General features: G+C 45.0%; 1 protein-coding gene across 5 annotated transcripts in view; it reads left to right on the forward strand.

The window, feature by feature from the left end:
- Positions 1-25,476, forward strand: part of CSMD2 (CUB and Sushi multiple domains 2) — a 283,054-nt gene that overhangs the window by 14,548 nt on the left and 243,030 nt on the right. For 4 of the 5 annotated variants that reach the window (XM_030504566.2, XM_030504567.2, XM_030504569.2 and 1 more), the window contains one exon: positions 11,270-11,486. In XM_030504566.2, coding sequence (XP_030360426.1) covers positions 11,270-11,486 — 217 coding nt within the window. Of the gene's footprint in view, positions 1-11,269; positions 11,487-25,476 lie in introns of those variants that run through there. The other variant, XM_030504570.2, reaches the window with a different exon arrangement.

Raw genomic sequence — 25,476 nt, forward strand, 5'->3', positions numbered from 1 at the left:
TTATGCTGACAATGGCTGTGTCGAGGAGCCGTGGTGCTCGGGGAGCAGTCAAAATTGATTAAGAGACAATTCTGAAAGAGAAAGTTTTGAAGGGAGAAAATTACATCCCTTGAGAAGAGGCCGTTCTGGCTGAGCATTGGGATAACTTACTTCTCCAAGCTGAGCAAATGATTTCAAGTAATGGATGGTCTGTACAAGATTCCGGTTTAATCGGGAATTAATGCAGCTGTGAACTTTTGCAGGTAATTGTTGTTCTTTAGGCTGTTGAGTGGCTGCTGTGGGGAGTGGGACTGTTGCAAGCATCAGCACAGCTGTGTTCAGGCTTGTCTGGGGTGTGAAGGTCACATCATGGTTAGCTTGACGCCTCATCTGTGGGCAATGGCAGGTTTTCAGTTACTGCTGTTTAAAAGCATCCCATACTTGTAGTCCTGGGGGTGGCTCATACTCTGTCATCTAGATCAAATACTTGATTCCAAGCAGATGGATGAGAGCTTCTCCTATCCTGTGTCTAGCGCTGGAGAGAAGAGGCCACATCCTGTGTCCTGCAGATATGTGGAAACACCTGCAGCCTCTGGCTTTGCTTAAATCATTAGTGTTGAGAAGAGAAGCCCTAGGCCAAAATTCAGGTCCAAACTGCGCGAGGCTCATGGCTAAGAGCAGCCACTCCTGCTTGCTTGTGGGGATGTCGCTTCTCTTTCCCCTTGTCTCCTGCTGCTCTTGGCTTCCCGCAGTGCCTGATATTCAGCTAAAACCCCAAACAATTGGTGTTGCTGCATGCCAAAGGCATGAATGTTGTGAAGGGAAGGAAGGGATTGAATGGTGACTCTTAGTGAAGCCAGAGAGTAGCAAGCTAGTTTGTCTGCAGTGTTGCCAAACTCTATTACCTAGTTGTTCAGCATTCAAAGAAATGCCGGTATGTATAACGCCAAGGGGGTTTTCCCTCCCCTTTCTGCTTCTGCCAAGGCTGCCCTGCATTAAGCCGTGGTTGAGCTGTTGCATGTGTGCCTGTGCCTAGCAACTGTCCCTAGCAACGTCAGCAAGTGCGACCGAGCCGCTGGCTCTCAGGAGCTGGTCAGAATGGTAATTCGTGATGGGAGATGCTAGAGCCTCTTTTTATGAGGCTTCCAAAGCCTTGTTCTTAATTTCTTGACCTTCAGGCTTGCTTGAATACCTCCAGACAGCTTTCTACTGCTCCTTTTCAGAAATCAGACAAGCTAGAGCTGCCTGGTAGCTAAACCTTTGTATGGTGTGTTTGGAAACCTTTTTAATAGTCTTTTCAGCCAAGGCATGTTGCCTTGCACTTGGGGTGGGGTAAACTACACACATGTGAACAGGTCCTGTGACGCAGCCAGTGCACCATCACGTCAAGTGCATCTGAAGCTGCTGTAACACCCTTCTGCATTAACAGAGGGGCAAGGCTTAAAATAGGTAACATCCGCCCTAGGAAATGATCTGCTTCCCTTAGAAGCAGCTCTGGGGCAGCAAGCTGAGAGTGTGCTTCATGCTGAACCCAAGGCACGAACTAGAGCTTGCAGCAGTGGGTGTTGGGCTCTGTAGCAGATACGTGAATCCTGAACACGTCTGGAGATATATATATATATATGTATATACACACTGCACAGATGAAAGAGCCTCTCCCTTGCTGGTGGCTCTGAGTGCATTGTTAGTGCAAGACTCCTGCCTGCTATCTCGCAAAGTGTTGTCTTCCCCTCTTGTCACCTCTGAAGCAAGTCACCAGGCTGTTTATGCTCGTGTGAGATGGGGTGGTCAGTTCATGCTGAAGAATGCTGATGGGAGAGACAGAAGAGTGAGGATCTTGTGTAACCCTGCTTGTCTCCGGGGTGGATTTGCAGTCAGCAGGCGTGTTCGCGCTGTGTAGAGCAGTAAAGTGTGAGAGCGTTTCCTCCGGCACTGACAGTGGCACAGTGCTCGGGAGAGGGCAGCTGGAATGCCGTCAGGGGACAGCTGTGTCAGCACTGCGGTCAGGATGGGGCTCTGGGTACCCCGGCCAGGCTTACACTTGCCCCATGGCAGGCTCAGCAGCTTAGTAGTAGCTCTGGATGTATGTCTTGGTACTGTCTGATGGCTGATTCCATGGCACTTTAGTTGCAGGAGCCTAGCGAGAGCTACGGGAGAGGAGGCTCTTTAGTCTGGCTCCACATATGCTCCAGATCCCCCTGGATTCCCTGTGAATGGCTATGTGAAAACTTGTAAGTGGAGCTCAGCAATAGCACAGCTCCTTTTGCAGGTGCTGCTTGTTCAGATCTGAGGAAGTGAAAAATAGGCTGGTTCCCCAAAGGACTAGAGGGGAGTATCACCACCTTCTTGCAGAGGAAGCACAGCCTGGAGGTGTGAGATGTGCCTGGTTGTGTTTGTGTTCAGTGCTGACTGCAAATGCTTCATTCATGTGGCCATACAACCCAGCCTTTGGGTTTACGTGATGTTTATTTTATGGGATAGAATGGGAAGAAACACACATCTTCAGCTTACATGAGGAATCTTACTCTTGAGTCCTCTGCTCTGGTTTGAAGCAAGTACAGAGAGATGCCAGCATGGCAAATCTTTATGCTGGTAAAGCTCAACTCAGCTTAAAGCAGGGTGAGCTGGGGTATGTTTGGCCTTGCTGACAGGATTCCTGTGCTTTGTTCGCTGTTAAAAGGTTCAAGGGTTTCTTTCTCTCTGTGTATGTTCCTTGCATCAACAAACTCCCCTCGCTTGGCTAAACCCGCTCTCTGTAGGTCAGTAGAGCGTGGAAACAATCTCTCCTTTTGTGATACAGCCAGAGCAGGCAGAGCCCATTTCACTCCTCTGCTCAATGGGCATGTTTCGGGAGCCTTCCAGATGGAGGGATCAATGTGGCCTTTGTCACTGGGGGTTTCACGGAGGATGGTGAAAACTGAGATGTGCTGAAAAGGTGCTGAGGCATTTGTGCTGGGAGGCAGCTAGTAATGTAGTCATTGAAATTCCTCCTCAGTATTGGCCAAGCAATGTTTTCTTTATGTGTGCTTCTAATGTTTCATCTGTTGCTGTCCACTGGATGTGGACCAGGTGGTGTGAGGCCGTGTCTCTCCAAGTACCTAATCCAAGTTAGGGCAAATAAAAGGCAGTATTTTTTAAGATCACTGCTGCAAATAGGAAAATATATATTCATTAACGTGTCTTGATGAACACAGATTATATTAATATTTACTCTGGTACTGCTTATAGTAAAAAGAATCTGTTACGGGCAGTTTCCAGATGCTTATTCAACAACTCCAAAGTATTTTTTTAGTATCTTCTATTCTTAGTCCTTAAGCCCTCCTGCCTCCCTTTCTAACAGTAAAACTGGAAGGAATCCATCTCCCTTCCCCTCACTATGTGCAAGCCTTTACTCTTAAATACTTGTCCTGTTTTCTAGCTTGCTTTGATTCTGTTTGGATTGTAAGCTTTACAGATGGTAAAGTGGTATATAAATCTGCAGGAGTGATTGAGGAAGATACAGGATGCACCTGGGGAAAGCCAGCATGGCACCGTGATGTCTGTTTGATAACCCAACAGGATACGTGTGCTGGTACTCACTGCAGAACAGCTTGAGTTCTTACAGCCACACAACAGGTAGTGTGGCTTTGATCTTTAAGAAGATTAAGAAGATTGATAGCAATCTTTTAATTAAAAAGAATAATAAATCTGATGGGGGTCTTGAAGTCTCAAGTCCCTTCTGTTTCCAGGTCATTCAGGGTAGGGCTGAAGCAGGCGGGCAGGAGACAGCCTGTGTCAGGTCAGCATGCCATGCTGTTAAGAACAGAGGACTTCAGCCTCAAGGGAAGATCTGGCAGCTTGTTGTGACCAGCGTGCTCACTTAGGCAATTTCTAGCTTAACCAGATGAGGCATTACTCTCCAGCAGCTGAAGTCTCTGGCCTCTCAGCATGTCAGGGGGCTGCAGTGCAGCTGTAAGACAGGACATATGTGCAGTGTCATGTTCTTGTGATTTCAAGTTTTGTCCTGCAACGCCTTTTGATGTTACCTGAAATGGGATGTTTCCTTTTTTCTCTACGGCATGTCAGAATGCCTTTGACCTTTCAAGGCTCAATCATGAAATACAAACCCAAAGTACAATAAAGAAGAAAAGACTTCTTCAAAGAAGGAGGTTAGCTTGGTGTAGAGGAGACAGTGGACTGGTGGGATGGCAGTTGGCATCTCAACCATGTGGATGAGGCCATGTTCAACTGGGGATTGGGTTTAGCTGCAGCACTTTCCAGTTGTTGACTTCACACTTCGGGACAGATACAGAAGAGCTGGAGAGAGCCCAGAGCCTCACTGGGGGTTCAGAAACATCATCAAACAAGGAAGCATTGAACAGGTTGGATTCATTTATTCTATAATGGTGCTTTCCACCATTGCTGGATCTGTCGACCTCAACATTTCCAGTGTTAGGTTCCTTTATTTCTCTGTAGGTGCTTATTGCAGTTCCAGAGAATTTAAAAGAACAGACACGAGGCTGTTTTCCTTCCACAGATGCCCACAGGCATTATGAGCTGCAGGTTGAAAATCACCTGTCTCAGGAGGAGAAGCCTGGGGAGAGCTGACTGTTCTTTGAGGCCAGTGTAGGCAGGAGAAAGTGCCATGGTCTGAAGTAATAACAGGATGAATCTGGGCCAGGCATTAAGGAAATGGAGAGCTACGGTGCCTCTGTTCAGCTTTTTCCTAATCTGAAATGTGTGTCATTTTGAAGGTATGTTGGGAATGTTACGTGGTCAGAGAGCAGTGTGGCAAGGCATGAGGATGGGGCAGTGAGAGTTGGAAGTTCCAGGCTTTCCTTTCCTCTTCTGTGCAAGTATTTATAGTTTCCAGCTGTGAGGTGGCTTGGTTGGAGCTCTTACTGGGGACCTCCAGGGTCAGCAGCGTGACTGGAAACCCCAAATGTGGATAGAAAACAGGAATGTTTTTCCAAGACATTTTTTGGTTGGGAGAGGAAGGCAGAGCACATGTAGGAAAAACTAAATATGTTCTTACAGTATCTTCGCCATCATCTTCTCTGTTCCTCTCCTCTCTCTACTTGGGAAGCCCTTAAAACTGAATTATTTTGCTAATGTTGGAACAATGCCTAAGTGTAAGATATCTTTGCAATAACAGACTAAAAGCTTGGGCAGCACCAAAAGGGACAAAGTGATGACAGAGGGGAGTGGAAGACTCTTGGAATAGAAGGGAAGTAAAGTCTCTCTTCATCGATGAAGGTTTCAGGAGTTACACATTTGATTTGTGGTGCTGTCCTGCTGAAAACTCCCGTACCGCTTCTGATGCGAGGTGGATGTTCTCATGCTTTCTGGACTTGGCAGTGGTGGCATGAGCTGGGCTCAGTTAAAATGCATGTTCTTTGCCCTTGTGTTCTTTGGTTTATCACTCCATGTGTTCAGAGAGAAACGGGCACTGGCTTTTTCTTGTAAAGTAAATCATCCCCTTGATGAGGTTCTTGGACCCACTCACTTTTGATTAAGAGTTAGTTAACGGGATGTCTCTGCGTTATTTATTACCGAGAAGGCTTTGTTGTAGGACTACAGGTGAAGCTAGAACTGTGACAAGGGGAACACTTGGGGAAACAAGGCTTAGATTTATGAAGTGTGAAGATACTTTCCCTGTTTGTTCACTTTAATTGTGGGAACAAGAGAGTCAGAACTAGGCTATGGGTGAATATCTACTGTTTGTGGTTGTCTCTAACGATGTAGGAGACTCCGATGGAAGCAGGCATAATTAGTTGCCGATAAATGAATCGGGAAGTAAACATTTGGAAAAGGAACACTTCTGTTTAGATGGCAGATCAAACAATGTAGATAAGAATTGGAGTACATAAAGATGAACTGTACAGTCTGAGGGTGAGGCTTTAGTATCTTTTGGGGGAGAAGAAAAGACCTGTGTGAAGAAGTTACTCATTGCAGCTTCCCAAATGAGCTCTCGGGGGATGCTGGAAACCTGTGTCAGCATCCGAGTGCTGTTTGAGTTGGGACCTAGTGCCTTGGTTTGAAGGACTTTTATGCAGTGAAGGTGAACGGCTCTGGACGGTACCGTAAATAGAAAAGATTGAGAAATTGCTGCTGTATGAGCAGGGTTTGTCCCTGGGATTTTAGGCCAGGATGGAATGTGTTTGTGTGTCATCTGCAGGATATGGATTTCAGTTCTCTTGGGGAAAGACTTTTATGTTCGTCTATTTCATTGAATGGGCTGGAACAACACAAAATAGAAACATTTGTGCCTAAGTAACAACAACTAAAGAAAATAACAATACCAAAAGCTACTGCATTAAGGAGAAGGCAGCCATGTATCACCAACAGATGATGCTGGTGAGAGCTGTACGTGATTTGATATGTTCCTTTTGAGTTGTGCAGTGACCATACATCAGTGTTTGCTAAATTAGATTTCTGCTGAGAAACAAAGTGCATCAACCTATATTTTAGGAGGCACTTCAGAAGTAAATTCTGTTTTCCTCTCTCTGAAGTATTGCTTCCTTAGATATTCATATGGCATAAATCATTGTAGTTAAAATCTTGCACCACTGTGAATCTGGCCTGGTAAGTTTAAGGAATTGGAAGTAGACGGAAGATAATGTTTTGTACCTATTTTCTTTGCACTTGTAATGTCAGACAAAGCCTTTGTTATTTAGCTTTTGACAACTTGGTGAAGATTTGTAGTGACAGAATTTGAATGTAGGAGTTTATGTGAATGTGTGCAGTTGCTGGAATTCTATGTGAAGAGATGAAAACCAGTCCCAGCCAGGGGCTTGATGGATTCAGCAGCCAAAGGAGCTTGCTCCTATCTGTAAGTGGTGCTTACGTGGTGGAAGTAACAAAATCCTGTTGCTGTGAATGTGCTTGAGTGATCGAGTCTCCTCTTTTGTGAATATAACCTGGTTTAGTCAATGTGCAGTGACCATCACGACTGCCGGTCTTGAGACCGCAAAGACGTGAGAACCAGTTAGTGTTCCCCCCACTGCAGTCCTAGTGGCATGAATGGGTTCTGCTCCCTGGCTCACTGTGTTGGACATGGGCCACTCCAAAGCTGCAGTGACGGTCACAAGAGCAGTCCCATGCTTGTGTGTCTAAACAATTTCAGACACACAGTGTAAATAAACCTCCCACCAGCTCCTGTCTCCAGTCATGTAGCTTCTACTGTGAGAAGGAGTCTTGGTTTTACAGCACAAGGACATTCTTCCTGCCCTCCTCATGGCAAGAGGCTGATCCTTACCCAGGGTGACACTTCAGGGTTTGCAGCTTCCCTGCTTAAGCAAGAGGCGGCCAGAGCTCTGTTCAGCTGGTATTTGATTTCTTGCTTAAGTGTCCGGTCATGTTAAGTTCTGTGGCATGTGGATTAGTTGTGTATTATAAAATGCCACAGGCAGCCCTTATTTCTGTTAGAAATGCAGTTCTTCTGTGAGCATATTGCAAAGTAAATATTTCATCACATTCCTTGTGCGTAGGAGCCAGAAGTGAAGGTGATCAGTCTGTTTGCATTGCTCCAGCAGATATCCCACTAAACAAGTCTTGTGAGGGGAGACCACTGAAGCTGACTTTTAAGCTCTGTCATTGAGGAAATGGTTGTTCCCTAGATAAAGATGCCTTTCTGCAAAGCTCCACAGCCACAAATGTGGGTTTCCTTCGGTTGTGATTTTTTCTTCTCCCTTAGACTGTGATCCCTTTGGAGAAGGGCTCTGTCCACTGAGCAGTGCCAAGTATGATAATGCCTTCATCCTTGTCTGGAAACTTTAAATGCTACTGCAATAAAATCACACTGATGCATTCATTAAAAAGATATACTCTTGTAATAAACCACTTTCCAGAATTGAAAATAGCAGGTTGCATTGGCAGAGTACAAGTTAGAATTCACTCCAGTCTCAGGCTGGTCATCTCCATCACAAACCAGGACACGTGCCCACAAATGCATATCCACTGATGAGTTTCATGTTGGCATTACACCTGCAGAAAGTGTGAGTCCATGAATAATAGCATTAGAGCTGGAATAACCACATAAATATTTACACTGCCTTATTCAGCCTTCTGGGGAATGACATCTGATCCTTCAGCTTTGTGTATTTACCTTTCTCATTCACTGTTGTAGCTTCTGAATAAAGAGTGGCACACTGAGAGGGGGAAGCGCAGCCGCTGCGCTGCTGCCAGGGCTGGTGGTGAAGCTGCAGGGGGGGAAGGAAGGTGGTCCCTGGGTGCAGCTTGTCCTGCCATTGCTGCCGTTCCTCGTGGTCACCTGGCGTGGCCCCAGCAGGGCTGGGACGAGGGGCAAGGCAGGCGGGTGCTCGATCTGTGTGGGATGCGCTGCGTTCCCATTACCCGAGTAAGGTGTGAGGAGGTGCCTCGTGTCGGACTGGCTTGGAGAGAATGCACCAGGGATTTTGGAAGAGTGTTGTCCTTAACTATGAATTCACCTGGAATTTCATAGCACAGGCACTGGCATTGTCCCTTCATAGCTTCCTTCTTATGCTCCTGGGGCAAAGGGATAAAGAGAATTGGTTTTGCAAGTCTTCAGAGGAGAAACAGAGTGTTTTCATGTCATCTGCTGTACATTTTAGGTGAAGTTTTGTCAGTCAAGCCTGAGCTGAAGTAACTCGAACCTGACAGCAAATTACAGGATGCATAAATTCTCTTGGGCTCCCTGGATCTCCTTCCCATGCTTGCTGACTTCCCAGTAGTGTCCAGTGTAAAAGAAGCTCCTACTGTCGCAGCTTGTGAACAATGTTTTGCCTTCCTGTTTGCCAGCTTCTGAAAAAACTAATTTTTGTTTGCAGTGAGCAATTTTCTGTTAGCTGTGTCCAAAGCACTTCTTGATCACAGTCATCAACACGCAAATGTTTCGGTGGATTGATTTGATATGTCATAAAGCAGTGTCCTGTGTTCTACTGGTTATTAGTTTTTCTCCAGCTAGGTGTAAATGACGTACATCTTGCTGGCCTTTCTTCTTCTCTGTTTTACTCACTAATTTTGCAAGGATGGGGTGGATTTCTATTGATCTTAAAGCTTTCTGCCATTCACATGACCTTGGAAGTGTTTGGAACATGGTGTTGCTGACCTTGAATTTATTTTCTGAACTTCATGCAGCATCAGTAGCTTTTATACCATCAGGAAATGGAGAGATACAGCTTCTTTAATTTCCCAATTTTCTTAAATTGTTCTGATGACATTTACTTATGATTAAAAAATGTGCAGTGGAGACAGATTCAATATCCCCACATTGCCTATTGAGTGCCTGTCTGGTTGAAGAAAAGAGGATTTGATTGAATTTTAGAGAACTTGAAGCTTATGGGTCTTTGGCAGTCTCCAAGTTATTAAGCCAAACTAGGCCTAATTTTACCACTCTGATAACAGTAATATTCCCAGTCCTGTGCAGCTTTCTGGCACGGAGCTAATACATCCTCTCAGTGAACTCCATAAATAAATGGAGCTGAAGAGGAGGGAGGTAGATCTCACTCATGTATGCATTATGAATTGACAGAATGTACTGAGAGGGGCAGATGCCAGGTGCTATGGAAATGCAAAGTGTGTTAGTCTGCCCTTGTTCCGGCATCCCTGCCCAGCTCAGTTTTAATCCCTGGTGGACTATGGGGCTGGCCTAACTCTCACTGATATAATAAACATGGTACAGAGAGGCTCCCTGGGTAATAAATCTGGTTGGCCATTTTAGATTCATAAAGCTGTGAACTTTGTCTCGCAGAGAGAAGTTCCACTAGGCATTTTTGCACCAAAGTAGGTCAATGTAATTATGGTTGGCTGTAACGAGCACTGTGCTGCTGTTCTCTACCTGGAGCTGGTGGGTACTCAGCAGTGTAAATGCCATTGCTGCCTTTGTGCAAAAGCAATGAGAAATCAAAGTAGTGACTTCTAATTCATTTCAACTTGAAAGCCCCAGTTATCTACATAAGCAGGGATAAACAATCAAGCATCAGTATTAAAGCCAGAGCACATGCAGGCAGCAGTGATCAGCAGCTCTGATGCTGGCCACAGAGTAAAGGTGAAATTCTGCTTTTGGCCTCACAGCAGTTTGCAAACTGTCTGGAATTTAGCTTTGGTGTGGAGGATACACTGCATTAAAACCAGTGGGATTTTTACACCAGTATGTTTAGAGTGAGCTTTTTGTGCCTCTAAAGACATCCAGGTAAAGCAGCAGTGAAGGGAGAGGAGAACACTAAGAAGAACTTGTCATTTAGGCTGTTCCCAAAAACATATTTATGTACCTGTTTCCCCAGAGAGAAGAAAATCTCATATACCCAGAAATTGTACATCATGGCAGTTGATCTTTATCTTTGGAATGGAGTGTTCACAAGTACTGCTTGGGGAAAGGAAAAGAGATTTGAGGGAGGTGTTAAGTGTTTAGCTGGTGGGTACAGGACCGGGCTTTTGTTCTCAGAAGATGTAGCTCTGCAGCAGCTCCTTAGGATTACTGAGTGGCAGACAGTTGCTGTGTGGTGAGCCTGGTGAGGAGTGGAAAGCTTTCAGAATTGGCTGAGAGAAAACCAAGCGCTTGCAAAGATACGTTGTGTTTTCTTTGTTCTTTTACTCCAAATAACTATTCAAGACTAGTTTGTTTCTTGAAGCCTTTGACTGTGTCCTGCTTGTTCTGGAGTCAGGACAACTTCAGTTCCTGATCTTTTGCCATTCAGTTTTCATGCAGTCTTGTCCAGACATACTACTCATTTGGTGACTCAGTTCCTCATTATGTATTATCTCCATTACAGTTTTTGGTCTCTCAAGGTGAGGGGTTGTCTGTCTCTTTGTCTGCACAGTTGGGACCTGATCTTCTGTCTCTTATTCAAGTGTGCTAAGGGTAAAAAAGAGGGTCTGCTTTTGGCCTTGCCATTCTGCTGGTTTGTGGCCTCTGAGCCCTTCGTGCTTGAGGCACCCAGCATGGCCAGGCACCCTTGGAGCGTGTTAAATCCCTAAATGCATAGTGTATGATTAAGAGTGTATTGGAGTCTGCGGTGGGCAGTGAAAGGGTGTCAGAGTAAGCATCTGTCTCCCAGTTACAGTCAGCAGCTGCTGTAATCCAGCTGTTAGTAGCCCGTTATGTTTGCAGCTAGAGGGAGCAGTGCCCATGAGATGGGTATCTGGGGTCCAAGTTCCTGCAGGGAGGACAAAGATGCATCTTTAGATTTTCCTTTTATCTGTTCTCTGGGACTCTGAACTGAGAAGAAATTCATTGGAAAGAATCCTGTATGATGTGTTTTGATGGTGAATGTATTCAACGTGTACCCTACACCATTTGACTTGTACTTTTTGTCTTTTCTCTTGCCAGCCCAGAACTGCAGTCACGTTTTGCAGGGCCCAAATGGGACAATACAGAGTCCAGGCTTTCCGTATGGATATCCAAATTATGCAAACTGCACGTGGACAATCACTGCTGAGGAGCAGAACAGGATACAGCTTGTTTTCCAGTCCTTTGCATTAGAGGAAGATTTTGATGTATTATCTATCTACGATGGACTGCCTCAGCAGGGGAATCTGAGAACAAGGTACATTGTTCATAATAACAGGGATGTTGTTTGTAAACATGTTCCCCTTTCTGCCACTGGAATTAAATCTAGGTTGGACATTTATGCTGCAATAAACTGGGAGTGCTGCTTCATGAGCAGTTCTCTTATAGTTGTTTTGATTTCTTATCTCTGATAAGGTTTGAAATGTTTCTGTGAATGCCTGACAGTAATAATTTATCAAGAGTCATTCTAGACATCCAGAGAAGTTAATTAGAAAATGGAGCAAGAGGAAGGCAGAGCTAATGTGCAGAGGAGCTTCCCTCAATCCAGAAGAGATTCTTTGAGTGGGAGGGTGGATAATGGGTTTCAGTTTATAGCTCTGCCAAATGCTTTGTGGGTGCATTTGGGTAATTCCCTATCTTACAGTCTGTTTACCAGCTGGACAGGGAGATACATCTGACTAAAGTCTCCCTTCCAACCCCACCCATTCTGTGATGCTGTGTCAGCATGTGAAGCAGTTGGTGGTCTCAGACCTCCAGATCTGAGGCATAATGAAATCAGCTTGGTGACTTGTGCCATGACTTGCATTGTCTGATGTGGTGTCTGACTGCAGCTGAAGTCTGATGGTAATGTATTCAAGAAGTAATAGAAACAGTGGCCGTACCCAGAGTTAGAATCCCTAGTAAGAATGCTGTAGTCATGGACAGTCCTGGAAATCAATTTTGGCTTTAAATCACTTCAGTTTAGGACAGATCCTTTTGACCTCAGTGTCTTGTCTAACCCAACTGGAAAATCTGAGCTAAAGAAGCACTGTTGAAAATCAGCTCTTTATGTAGATGATTTCAGTTATGCAAATAAATCATACCTTCATCTTGCAACTGTGCTTGAGAATCATCTTAATTATGGGACCTCATCATTTAATCAGGAGGTAGCATAGTGCTTTGCTTTGCGTGTTATGTAAAGGATGCCTACATCTGAGCTCAAATTCCGCTCGGGAAACCTTGTATGGTGAGTAGTCAATGCTGCTCTTGGGCTGAGAAGCCCCTTGGCAAATTGTTCTACTCATCAGCAGTGCCAGATGTTTCCTTTTGCCCTCTAGATGTCAGAGGGAGGTTCTGCTGAAGCAGCAAAACCCGTGAATGGAACTATTTCAAAAGCAGGGTCATGGTGGAGTAAATGAGTAAGGCACAGTATGCGAGCTGCATCCAGGTGTTGCTCCAGTACTTGTGAGCATGATATGACTATAGATAGATGTAATAGGGCATCTTCTGCCAGTTGACCCGTACAACACAAGAGATACAGCTTGAATCCTGTCCTGAGAATCTGTGCACTGGGGAAAAGTGAGGAGATAAATAAGGTTTTCCCTTCTGCATCACTGGTGAACTTCACATGCAGCTTGGGTAGATAAATACAAGTTATGTGATGAAGCCAGGAGCACAAAGCAGTGTGAGGACGTTCCATCTCTGATGAGGAGATGAGGTGTTCAGGAAATTGCGTGTATGTAGTACAGTGGAGGAAAGTGAAACAAATGGAACAAGGAAAGGTATTGAGGAGGCTTTCTAGAGGTCTGAAGGCACTTACAGAGAACTCACAAAGTAAATGAGAGATGGTCTCTTCTGTGATGGATGCTTGCATTCTTCCCCTGAATGTTTCTAGATTAGTGACTTCAAAACCTGGCACTTGCTCCTCTGTGCTCTTTGGTGTCTCATTTCTTTGTTCAGCTAATATTTTTTTGTGTACGTCAGTCTCACCTCATTAAACCCTGTAGCTGTTGCCCAACATTGGTTGGTTTGGTTTTTTCCCCTCTTTTTTTTTTTTTTCCTTCTTTCTCCCTTTTTTCCTCTTTCCTGTGGCTATCAATTTTGCTTTTCCTCAGACTGCTTTCCCAATGTACTCAATTCATCATCAAAGTGCAGCACTGGAAGATGGATGACTGTGCGTCATTCATCAAAGCTCATGCTACCAGGAGGCAGGCCAAAATAAGCTGTAAGCAAGTGTAAAAGGAGGAGAAAAAAACCCCAAACCCAAGCATACTCCTGTAGAGAAGGACCTAACTGTTTCAGTGAGTTCAGTTCAGTGTGTTCAAGGCTGATAAATGGTTAACAGAGAAACTGTATCTCTGCTGCTCCCACTGTTGAGCATCACTGATGGATTTCAGTGGGTTCTGCCTGCTTGGCTGGGAGAAGCAAGTGGTCTTGACATGTTTGTGTGCTGATGGATGGAGAATGGTTAGTTGTCTCAATACCCTGCGCTTCCATTTAAGCCATGTATTCCTAAGAGCTTCCTTGGCCTGGTACGTCAGTGTCATGTCTGTGTGTTTCAGAGAAGGGGTTAATAATTATGTTTCTGTGCTGGCAAACATCCTGTTGTCTTGCAATTTAATGTGGTGTGAAAGTTCCCTAATAGAATAAAAGCAGATTTAATCCAATGAGACATTTGCTAATAAACTGCTTTACTGTATATTAGGGAATTTGCGTTGCGCATTTGTGATGAGTACGTGAATATTAAATGCATTTCAATGTCTTAATTTAGACATCCAGGGCTATTGTCATCTTTCAGGGCCATGACTTTGCTTTGTTTGCTAAAATCAGAGCTTGCTTCTGAGTCATTGCTCCTTCAGCTTCTCTCAAATAATTCCTTTTTTTCCCCAGCACTGTACACTGGCTTTCAGCAGGACCCTGGGCACAGGATCTGTGTGAAACCAGAGAACAGCAATGCCTGCAGATTTCTCTCTCCCTTGAGTAGGAGTTATGTGTTTTCATGAGGTCAGATGAGATTTGCGACTTCCCTTCCGTTTCTCTGTGTGGCTTTCCCTTCTCTTAAGCAGTGTGCTTGTGCTTGTAACCCCAGACCAAACTCTCCCAACTGCTTATCCTTCCAAGTTCCGAACTGTTCTGAACTGGGATCGGAGGGATGCATGTGGAGACCTGAAACCCGCGGTTGCTCCAGAATGGTCTTTCTGCGAGTTCCCATTGTACCTTGCTGATTGTGGCATTGTCAAGAGGCTGCTCCAATCAGGTTGGTTTCCTGATTGGGTTCCCACTGTGCTGGGCTCAGGAGCTCAGCAGAGACCTGACTAAAATTTGAATATCCGGAGTTATTTATGGATCTGCGATTGCTGTGGGGCTTGGGAGACTCTTTGCACCTTTTTGTGTTAGATTTTCTTCTGTGCCTTAACCAGACAGCAGTTAACAAGGAAGCCACATGACAGCTTCAAGCTTTTTGATCTGCTGATAACTTGCAGGACTCTTTTAATGTAAGAATCTTAAATTAGTTGCTCATTTCCTTATTTGAAGTTTCAGGCCTGCACTCAGACCCAGGGAAAATACATTTATGATATACCTGGTAACTCAGTCATTTCACATGCCTGCTTCTGTTTTCCCCGAAGGGGCTGGGACTGGTCCATTTAGAGAAGTAGAACCTCAGTAGTGCAGTTTGCATTTCCGCAGAAGTTACTAGGATGTGTATATTTACACACCTGTGAGGAGCGGTCCCGTTCTGATGTCTGCGGAGTGTGTAGAGTTAGAGAAAATGTTTCCAAATCATTACTGCAATAGCTTCATACTTAAAGCAAAGAAGAAATCTGCCCTGCCTTTAGCTCCCTGGCGCTGTGACTAACTGATCTTCTGGCTCATGTCTCGCATTACGTCGCAGTGTCTTCTGTGGAAGTTGCTGTTGGTTGTTACAGTTGCTCATCCTTCTTCCCTGACAAGTGGCTGTAAAGTTAAGAGGAAGATTGCCATCAACATGCTGTGTATGCAGCTAAAAGCTGTAGGATCTCTTTGGCCATATTTAATGGACTGAAAGATTAAGTATTTTGTTCGAACTTGAGATTAGGTGATACTAGTGATGAGTTGAATTATCTACTGGAATGCCCCATATACAGATACAACAGGAATACCTGTATCTCACCTGTTTTTCCTTGATAACCTTTTAATTACTCTTTGAAAAATGGGACTGGGTGACTTGTACTTAATTACCAACAAGAGAACAAAGCTTTTGATCTTAAAAACAACAGAAGGGAGGAGAAGAGGGAGAGACAAAGGGAACAGGGAAGGAGAATTCCCCCCCATGCGCCACATGCTCTTGCTTGCAGAGATGCAAACCTGGGTTAAAATAACATTCCAGGGTTCTGGCTTCACAGCTACTGGGCATGCTAGGGTTCAGTACTGCTACAGGAATTCCTGGAGAAACGGCATTTGCCATCTGGTAATACACAGAACTTAATATGATTTGTGTTGAGTCACCTTTGGACCTGTGACATATTCCTTTGTAGCTACCTCATGTCTCCAAGGTGACTACAGTGCTTTTTGCTAAGGATAAAGATAAATAAAATGGAGGGGCAGCTAAATCCTTTTGTCATCTTCAGTGAACTCAGGATCCTACCTCCCTTTTCCCCTTAGCAGCCTTTTGTCACTTCATGTTAACTCCATGGGGGGGGAAAAGCCCCACAAGAAAAAAGAACCAAAACACTTAAATTTATGTTTTCTGCTTTGTAGAATAAAATACACTTTTTTTTTTTTTTCTTCTCCTGAGAAGAACCTTGTTTGAGCTGCTGCAGTGGCATTCGAGCCTTTCAACAGGTCCTGCTGTTCTGTTCTGAGGGAATGCTGAGTATTTAAACTTCATCTGGGAGATGATTGATGGAACTAGATCTGCAGGTCCAGGAAAGCTAATGGAGTTAATGCAACTGCATCTAGGGCTGTTCGGATGTGAGAGGCTGTATTCAGTTCTTCCGTATTTATTAGGAGAGCGTGCATCAGGATGAGGAGATTGGGGTGGGAGCTGTTCCCCTGCCACCATGCAGAGTGCAGCAGGCTTTGGAAGAGGTCTGGCTATCTGTGGGGAGGTGAGGTGGTGGAGTAGCTTTAGCCCTGGTTTAAGGGTTAAAGGATCTGCTCTCTCATGACATTGCTCTGTACTAGCATAATTTGTCTGCATTTAGTGCAGAGGATTGTCTGTTGCTGGGCCTTAAAGTGTTGCTGTTACTCAAATCACGTTTGTTTTTTCAATTACTTTTTTTCCCCTCTAAACTGCTGACTAACCATGTTTACAGCTAAAATCTTCTGGCAAACCTTGGCAGTGCCTCTTGCTTCATATTAAGGTATGCTGAGGGGATTAAGTGTAGAAAGATTGTTCTGTAATTGGGCACCATCTAATAGATTTTAATTAAGCCTCTGCACTGGCACAGTCTGTTGATAGACCTGTGAGCACCGAATGCTGTTAGCCGGGGAGGTACCTTTTCAACGGGTGGGTTGAAGTAGTACGTAGGAATTGTGGAGAGGATCATGGTGTCCTTAGTCTTCCATGCTTGGGTTGATGCAGCTCATGAAGCCTCCTGTTCCTTTGCTGATAAGCTCTGGAGGGCAGAAAGGGGAGGTGCCCATGATGTGCCCTGCTGCAGAACATTGCTGGGTAATGACGGAGACAATAGCTGCTGGTACTCTACTAGTAACTGTTGTATATAGAGAAAGTTTATCATCTTTTTGTGCATGTATGTATGTGGTGTTTAAACTGATAGTCACAGACATCTTCAGACATCTTGAGTCGATTCTTTTAGACAGAGCTGCTTTATTCTCCTAGCAAGAGTGGCACTTTACAAAACCAGTGGGTGAGCTTTTGGGGTCAGAGAAAGTGAGATTAGATTTATTTTTGTTTTTTTATTAGCAGTGGAAGGAGGGAAATTGAACTAACCCATAGACCTTGCATGGGGCTTCTCATTTTTTAGATTACAGTGCTTTGAGAAGGAACATATCTGCTATTGTTATAGAAGGGAGAAAGCAGCCCAGGGAAGTTCAGCGAGTTGCCTTAGCACAGGGAGTTGTTAGGCGATAGCTATTATTGGTTTGCCCAATTGCTGTGTCACTGCAGAGCTGGGTGGTGAGAAGGTGGATGTGGTCTGATGCTGCTTGCGTACGAACCTCTGCAAAATGTCTCTTGGGTTCAGTAGTACAGAATCAGGTCTTCAAAAAGATTTTCACATTTAGTCAATAGCTATTGACATCTTTAGCATGAAGGTGGCTGCTTTGGTCTCTTGTAATTAGCATCAGTCTCCCATGAAGAGGCTGCTGCGAGCAGCGGAGCGGTGGATGTGCAGAGGTAGGGACAGAAGCAGCCCCGGCAGAGCACTGGGGTGTGCGGGTGATCCCTCAGCCAGCAGAAGTCAGACATAGGTCTGGGTCCTGTTCTGAGCCCCCCAGCTCCTCTGCTCAGTGGCGTGTGGGGCAAATTACTGCGCTCGGGTTTTCCCATCTGTAAAAAGACATCAGGTTTGATTTTTGCAAGTTAGATTTGTAAAATGCTGAAAAGGCCCCAGTTGGAGGGTCTCTGTGCTGGGGTAGGGAGAGAATCCCAGTGCAAAGCAGATAAAGCTCACAGCCATGCCTTCTAATCCATTGTCCTGAGGCAGGAAAAATGGATGTGCGCTCCCATTATCTTTTGCATGCAGTGAATCTTTAGATCACGAAGTTTTTATATCTCTAAGGTCTGACCTCGAGAGTTTCTCGGGCAAAGCTCCTCTTCAGACAGCGTGTATTTCCCTCTTATCAGAATTAATGGAAGCCCACAGGAGATGGTAGGATCTTACTAGATCATTGCAGATACAGTGGGATTGTGCAGTGCTATTACTTACAGGCTCAAATAGCAAATTGACAAGTCTTCAGTGCGCATTGACTCTGTAGTTGTGCAGCAGAGGGTGGCCTGGCTCCTCTTGGACTGTTGGGAATTGGTTCTGGGTGTGCTGTAAGAGCAACTGCTGATACTGGTCCTTCCTCATAAAGAATATAATTGTCTGTAGCTGTTTGGAACACATAAAGACTTCTGCTGGCCTGAGATGCAGTGATTGTCCTCACATGTTTAGCATTTTGTATAATATTTAGGTTTGCAGCCGATTAGAGCTGCTATAGTGGAATAAAAGGTTTAGGAAGGAGATCAGTATTTTCCTTTGAACTGTTTGGTAGCTTATGTTGTCATTGAGCCGTGTGTAAACTGAAGTGCAAAATGCTGGAGTTGTAGCATTTTTACAAAATATATTTTTAGCTATTGAAATGAGGCCCTTTAGCTATCCAAGGATGGCAAGGCATCCTCTCACTGAGGATGCTCCCAGCTTACGTATGTGTGGCAAAGGAGGCGTGTGGAAACAGAAGGCAGTGCCAAACTCCAGGGCAGGCAGCAGCTCTGCTGTGCTGGATTCGAAGCCTGGGCTTTCTGCACTGTGTTCCTGGGCTCTCCTGCAAACATCAGCAGTGAGCAGCATTTTTATCCTGTTTCTGCTCAGTATTCAGCACAAGGTGCAAGTGACTAGAGAATTAGATATAACATGAATCAATATTACAGTCGTCTTGGATAAATCTTCATGGGCAGGAACAGTGGGAATTGTTTCACTTTTCTCATCATACAACACATCTTCTAAAAATGAAATTTCGTATTAACCTACTTTTTTGACTGTGCTGGCTGTGGAGGACAACTTGCGTGGTTTAGTTGTTCCACTTGGATGCTGCTTTTGAATTCTTAGCTTTATAGGAAGTAAATCTCTGCTGTTTCCTTCTTACTTGTTGCCATTAAATTTCATTATGTGTTATTACAAATGAAGATCTTGAGGAATGAGTGCAGGCAGACCTGTGTCGTGGGAAGTGAGACTGCAGTTCATGTGGAAATCCCCAGGCTGGATCTCTGCTCTTGTCTCAGGGCTGTGTAGGCAGAACAGTGCTTGCCTGATGCTATGGCTTAATATTCACTTGCGCATACTGAAGATTGTCTTAAGACTGATGACTAAAGTCTGGTTCAAACCCTGATTTTGTATGTATAAAGAGTAAAAGGGATGCACAGACTTGGCAGATGAGACCTGGATTCACTCTCCGTGTCAGCTTTCGCTCTTTACTGCTGTATAGCTTTAGCTCCTTGAGGTTTAGCTGGAGAAGGCAGTTCCTGGTACTGGAGGGCTGGTGTGAATCTTGGTGTTCACCACACCTCTGCTATGGTGATGCCTTTTTGTGCACCAGTTGCACTGCGGTTAGCAGTAAGCCCTGTGTGATTTCCAGGTGCTTCTGTGGACTCTTCCCATTTAGTGGATTTCACAGCCCTGATGGTTTTTTGGTTTTTTTTTTCCTTGCAGAAAGCCAGAAATAACCTAAACCTGCCAAGGTTTGCACTGACTTTGCTGAGCCGTACTTGGGCTCCATCCAAACCTGTCTTTGTTTGCTCAGTATATCCGCTTGGATTTGCTGGGAGGTTACTAAAATTTGGGGAACTTTTCTGTGAATGTGTCGTCTTTTTTCTGGTTTCTAACAGCAAGACTGAAAATACAGATGCCAAAGCGTGTCAAATACCTGTTTGCATCTCACTGCTGCCTGTGAGAGTACAGGAAAAATGAGCATGGAAGAGACATGATAATACCAAAATAAATCCAAGTCTTCCTACTCCATTGCATTGTATGAAAAATGAAATTTAGTGAGATTTGATGCTTAGTACCTGTTCCCAGCTTGAGGCGTGAAGGCCTCGTACATTTGGGATGGCTGGGCTGGCTCGGGGCTCTATAAATAACACTTTTCTAGTGGGAATTGACCCAAACCCCATTTTAAATGAGTGAAGAAATCCATCCAGGCTGGAATTTATGAGCCCTGTGGCTGTCCCCAGGGACTGTGTTAGTTAATGAAGCCTTTGTCAGTGTCAGAGGTAGGGAAAGGACTCGTGTGGTGTGATGAATTATCCCTGGCTTGGGGAAGGGAGGAAAGTGCAGTTGGTTCCTAAGCCGGGCTGGGGTTGGGCGGTGTGATGTTAGACAGAGACCTGTTTGCCAACTGCCAGATGAACGTCCTGCAGAGGCGCAGTGTGTGGCGTTGTGAGCGAGTTCTAAGGGACAAAGAAAGCTCCTTCCCTGGTACTTGCTACTGTCTTGAGAAGAAAAATGTGTAGTCATGTCTGTCAGAGCCAGTGGATTATATTATCTTAAAAGCAACTTCATTATCAGGCAGCTGGGCAGAGGGGATGGTTGGAAAGTCATATGGAATAAAATGTGGTGTTGGTTGGCAGCAAAGGAGCTTGAAGTTGTTTATTGAAATATGAACAGAGGATACACAAAGAGTTACTGCTGCTTGCAACGTGCCTCTGAAGATACTTGTTCAGGATCTGTTCATAGCTTGACTCAAAAGCAGCCTGGTTTTGAGCATAAATCATTCCAACATGTTAAACCCAAGTGGGAACTGATACTGTTTCTCTTACATCATTACAGGATCCTTTTAGGCTGGCTGATGTTATTATTTTTCTTTTTTTTTTTTTCCTTTTTGGTTCAGAGCATCATTTCAGCCTCAGGGGGACCAAAATTAAAGGGCAGTTGTCTAAGTAACACCAGTGAGTTCTGCCTTGCAGACAGAGCTGGCTTTTAAGAGTCTGCAGCATGCATGGGCTGGTGGAAGTGTTCTCACATTATGCTCTGCTTGTTTTATTGATGATTAATAAGAACACTCATGGTACCAGTTACTCTGTCAGTATGGTTAAAACCAGCTAACAGCTCATTGTAACTGCTTGTTTCTTTAATAAATACAGAGAGGAAGGGAGAAAAGCTGACAGAGCCACTGAGGGAAGAATTCTGAACCAGGGGAGCCTGAGGAGATGCCTGCAGAGAGTCAGAGGTCTCCTCATGTGTGTCTTTCGTCCACACTGAAATGGGGAAAGAGATCTGCACAGTTCTCCCTGCTGAAAATAGAGGGATCAGATGTGTGAATGAGGCTGAGGAGGCAGCAGCCTGTGGTACAGCTGCAGGGGACAAGGCAGGCAGAGAAGTGCCAGGGACCAGGAGGAGGCCGTAGGATATCCACGCTGGAGCTGGTTATGGGCTGGACAGCAGAGCGGTGGCATGGGAAACCCTCCTGGAGACAGGGCTGCCACGGGGTCTTGCGGACAATGTGTGAGAAACAAAGACCTGTCAGCTTCTGGTTTACTGTGCGCTTGAAGTCCTTGTGCCCAGGGCATCTGCTGCTTTGGCCAGGTTTGTAAGGCAGCATTTGAACTGCATGGCGAGTCTCTTGGGGTTTGGAGGAGACACTGAACTCCTTCAGGATGAAAGATAATTTCTAAAACTAAGATATTAATAGTAATGACAGGATGGTTTTCCCCCCTCATAGACTGCTTTACGCTACACTCACCAAGGACTGTGTGTTTAAAGAAAAACCATCTGCTACCTATAATGGGATCTGAGGTGGGATGGATCGCTGTGGGTGGATCCTCTGATCACTTGCATTTGTTCTTTTATCCTTGGCACACATTCCATGAAGCAGCCTTGAGGATGACATCTGTGAGTGACCACTGATGCTGCATGTGGCTGTTTCCAGCTTCCCCATAGACTGATTTTTAAACGTATGTGTACTTGTGAAGGTGTTCTCCCTGCATCAGCTGGAGTACAACCTTTATGCATCCTCCTCATCAAGACTGAGAAAGTTGCAAATGCTAGTTAATATCACTCATCTCATGCCCATATTTAAGAGGGAAGGTTGAAGATGAAGATAGGGTTTCACTGAAGTCGGTGAGTTTCCTTGTTTCTGTGTGCACTTTCAGCTGTCAGGCTGAATAAGGCTTATAAAGCTTGATTCAAAGTCAATTTGAAGTTACTGTCCTCTTTGCGTTGGCCCCAGCTGATAATGGCTTAGTTGAATAGTTAGTTCATGAATGTACCTTTTAAATGACTTTGGGATGACTGTTGCCCTGTTACCTGGGGCAGTGTGAAAGGGGACTCTCCTGCTCATTCCAGACTGTTTGCCAAAGACTCCCAAGGGCAGCTCTCACTCCGAGCTGTTGTTTTCCCAGCACAGTCCCTTACCCTTGACTTTGAGTATTGTCCTGGGATAGTGCAGGAGTGTCAGACTGGCACTTGCAGAGCCATGTCATTTAAACTATACAGTGAAGAGAGTGGTTCATTTTGTGGGAAAATTTCTTTAATAGGTGCCTTTAAATTACATGCAGGAAAAAAATCACTGAAGTATGGTGTAGTGTAATTTAATGCTGGGTTAAACGATGCAATCCAGTGCATTTTCATTAGATGTTCTGAGACACTTCTCTAGCATTTATGCTTTAAAGGCTGTTGGATTGCCAGCTGCAATAACTATTTTGATTGCAGCCTGAGCTGATGGTGGGCATCCTACCAGAAAAATAATGTGCTCTGTTTTAATTATGGCACCTGCACTCCAAAGTGGGAGCCTGCGTCACAGTGCGTGGTACAGTTGTACTTGATACAGTGGAGCAGTGTCATGTGCAACAAATGGAGGTGAGAGCGTTTGCAAAGGGACTGAGATGTGGGATGTCACAAATCGTGGAACGGTTTGTGCTGGAAGGGACCTTAAAGCTCCTCCAGCTCCAACCCACTGCCCCAGGCAGGGACACCTTCCACTAGAGCAGGTTGCTCCAAGCCCCTGTGTCCAACCTGGCCTTGAACACTGCCAGGGATGGGGCAGCCACAGCTTCTCTGGGCACCCTGTGCCAGCGCCTCAGCACCCTCACAGGGAAGAGCTTCTGCCTAAGAGCTCATCTCAATCCCAGGCTTGGCAGCTGCTGATGTGCTCAGGGGTGCTGGTGCTCATGGCACTCCAGAGAACCTGGGAAGATGTGGTCACAACAGCAGCTATTTTTTACTGACATCAGTTCTAGCAAAGCTGTTCTGTGAAGCAGGTTCTGCTGTTGTGCTGTAAGGGGGAGCCATGCAGCAGGAATATTTGCATGTTGATGGCAAACCTGAGGCAAAGCATGAAGAAGGATGCAAATAGAGTAGAGGATTTCTGTGTTGATTTGTTTTGGTATATTGATTTTTGCCGTACTGTGGAGCAAGGGCAAGCTTATGAAGCGGTGTTTCTGGCACTGGTTTAGTTTGGTTCCTCACAGTAGGAGCAGAATTAAGCCAATGAAAAACACATTGAAAATCTCCCACAATCAGTGTTGGCTCCAAGCAACTTAAGGGGATAATCACTCGGTCTATTTGGCCAGAGGTACAGAATAAATGGAAGATGATTATTTGTGCTGCTCTTACCACCCTCTCCTTCATGCTGTGGCCCCTAATAGAAGCAAGGAGCAGAATCTGCTGCTTTGCTTTCTCATTAGTGTAGAGATTTTTTTATTGCTACACTAAATAACAGTGATGTCAGAATTACTGTTCATGCGTGAGGCCATGGGGGAATGATTTCATATTCTGTCTGCCATCCTGTTGATCCCCATGCTTTAAATTTGCCTGGGCTGCAGATTTAGGGAGGAAGGCATGAGGACATGTTAACCAGGCAGGTCAGAACCAGGCAGGGTGTCCTGCCAAGCTTGACTGTTCCAGGGCTTTGGAACAGGAGTGCTAAGGCTTTACAGGAGTGATTCGAGCATCAGTGCTGTTAAATTACTGCTTCTCAAGAGGATTTTGCCTGTGCTCTTGCTTGGAGAAGATGAGAACATCAGAAAAAGGAAAAAATTTCAATTGTGTGCATTGGTTGAAGGCTTAAGAGGAAGAATAATGTTTATTTTGACTGCAGGTGCTCCCAGTGAGGAACAGGAGGAATCTCATCTCGTGTCTACTGCGGGTTTTCACTGCAGGAGGAGGAGGGTAGGAGTTGCTACGTAGATTTTTTTTCTTATTGAAGCAGTATTTCCTGCTTCCTCCTCAATAAGTTTAGTTTTAGCACTAAGGGGGCACTTTTCATCTTCTGTGGGCAGAAAGGCTGTTGGATCTGAAGGGGAAGACAGTGTTTGGTCACCTTTTGTGCTGTCGGGCAGCCCGTTTCCTCTGCTTGCCCTGGGGACACTCGATAGACAAGTGAACCTCTGAAGTTCAGGGCCTGCAGAGGTGGTTGCATGTATTAATTTTTAGAGGTTCAGGAAGCCCAGAGGTTTCCATGAAAATTGTCTCTTCAGTCAGTGTGGAATCTGCAGAAAGACAGAACAGACCCTCAGCTACAATTTCATGTCCTTATGCACAGGAATTCTTTTGCTTACAAGGCCCTGTAACTAGAAAATACAAATACATGGTTAAGGGCAGCGTGGTTTCAGGTAGCACTTAGTTCCCACTGGCTCCTGTGGGACACGTGTACCTACTCACAGGTCAGCAGAAGCATAAATGTTGCCCCGAATTCAAAGCAGCATCTGCAAAGTGGGGTCCTCCTTGTACAGAGGCTGTGAACAGAATCCTTAGTTCTGAGAAAACAGGTCGACTGTGGATGTAAGAAACATTCTCTACTGCTAACTCATTCCTAGGAAATGCTAAAACACTGGGTGGTGATGAGACAGGTTCTGCTGCCCGTTGGGTGTGTTTATTACAACTGGTCCATGCGTGTCCTCGGTTTTTGGGTGCATGAAGGGTTCAGTCAGCCTCTGCAGAATAAATTAATAAAAACTATGCAACTCTTCCTCAGTCCTGTGCAGGGTAAAACTGTCTTGAATCCTTACAAGTCCTGGAACTTTCCTCTTTAATAAAGAGGAGCAGTTGTTCCTCCAGCTTGTATAGACGATGGGTTTATACTGAGAGTGGGTCCATACTTCTCTGCTGACATTAAAGCATCATTGGTGGGCAACTGCCTGACCTTTGCCAATAACTGGAGATTTTGCTGTACTAAGGCTCTTGGGCAGAGCGTGTCAGCTTTCATTAGCTCAGTCTGTTTGAAGTCATAGAATCATAGTTAGCTTTAGTAAATTAGGGCCAGAGTAAGAACAGTGGGGAAGTTTACTCACTATTGCTGGGGGCTGGTGGCAGCTTTAAAGGAGAACTTGCTTGGGCTGGAAGTTGCAGTGTACTAGTGCCTTACTACATGGCCAGAGAGAGGATGGTGCCCTCCAAAATGAAGATTTCGTTTAGTTCTGTGGGTGCTTTTTTTGTTCCATATAGTATGTGAGGAGGAAATACACTGAATCAAATACAGCTACTTCTTAAGGGGTCAGAGTGCTTTATATCACGAGTGATCTTTTGCCCTCTCCCTAAGAAGGACCAGCTGCTATAGAAAAAGATGTGGGATAAGCCTCTGTGTGTGTGAAGCTTTAAACTTGCCATAGCCTGTTTATCTTATGGTACTTG

This window comes from Strigops habroptila, chromosome 12, assembly GCF_004027225.2.
Source record: "Strigops habroptila isolate Jane chromosome 12, bStrHab1.2.pri, whole genome shotgun sequence".
Classification (NCBI taxonomy): domain Eukaryota; kingdom Metazoa; phylum Chordata; class Aves; order Psittaciformes; family Psittacidae; genus Strigops; species Strigops habroptila.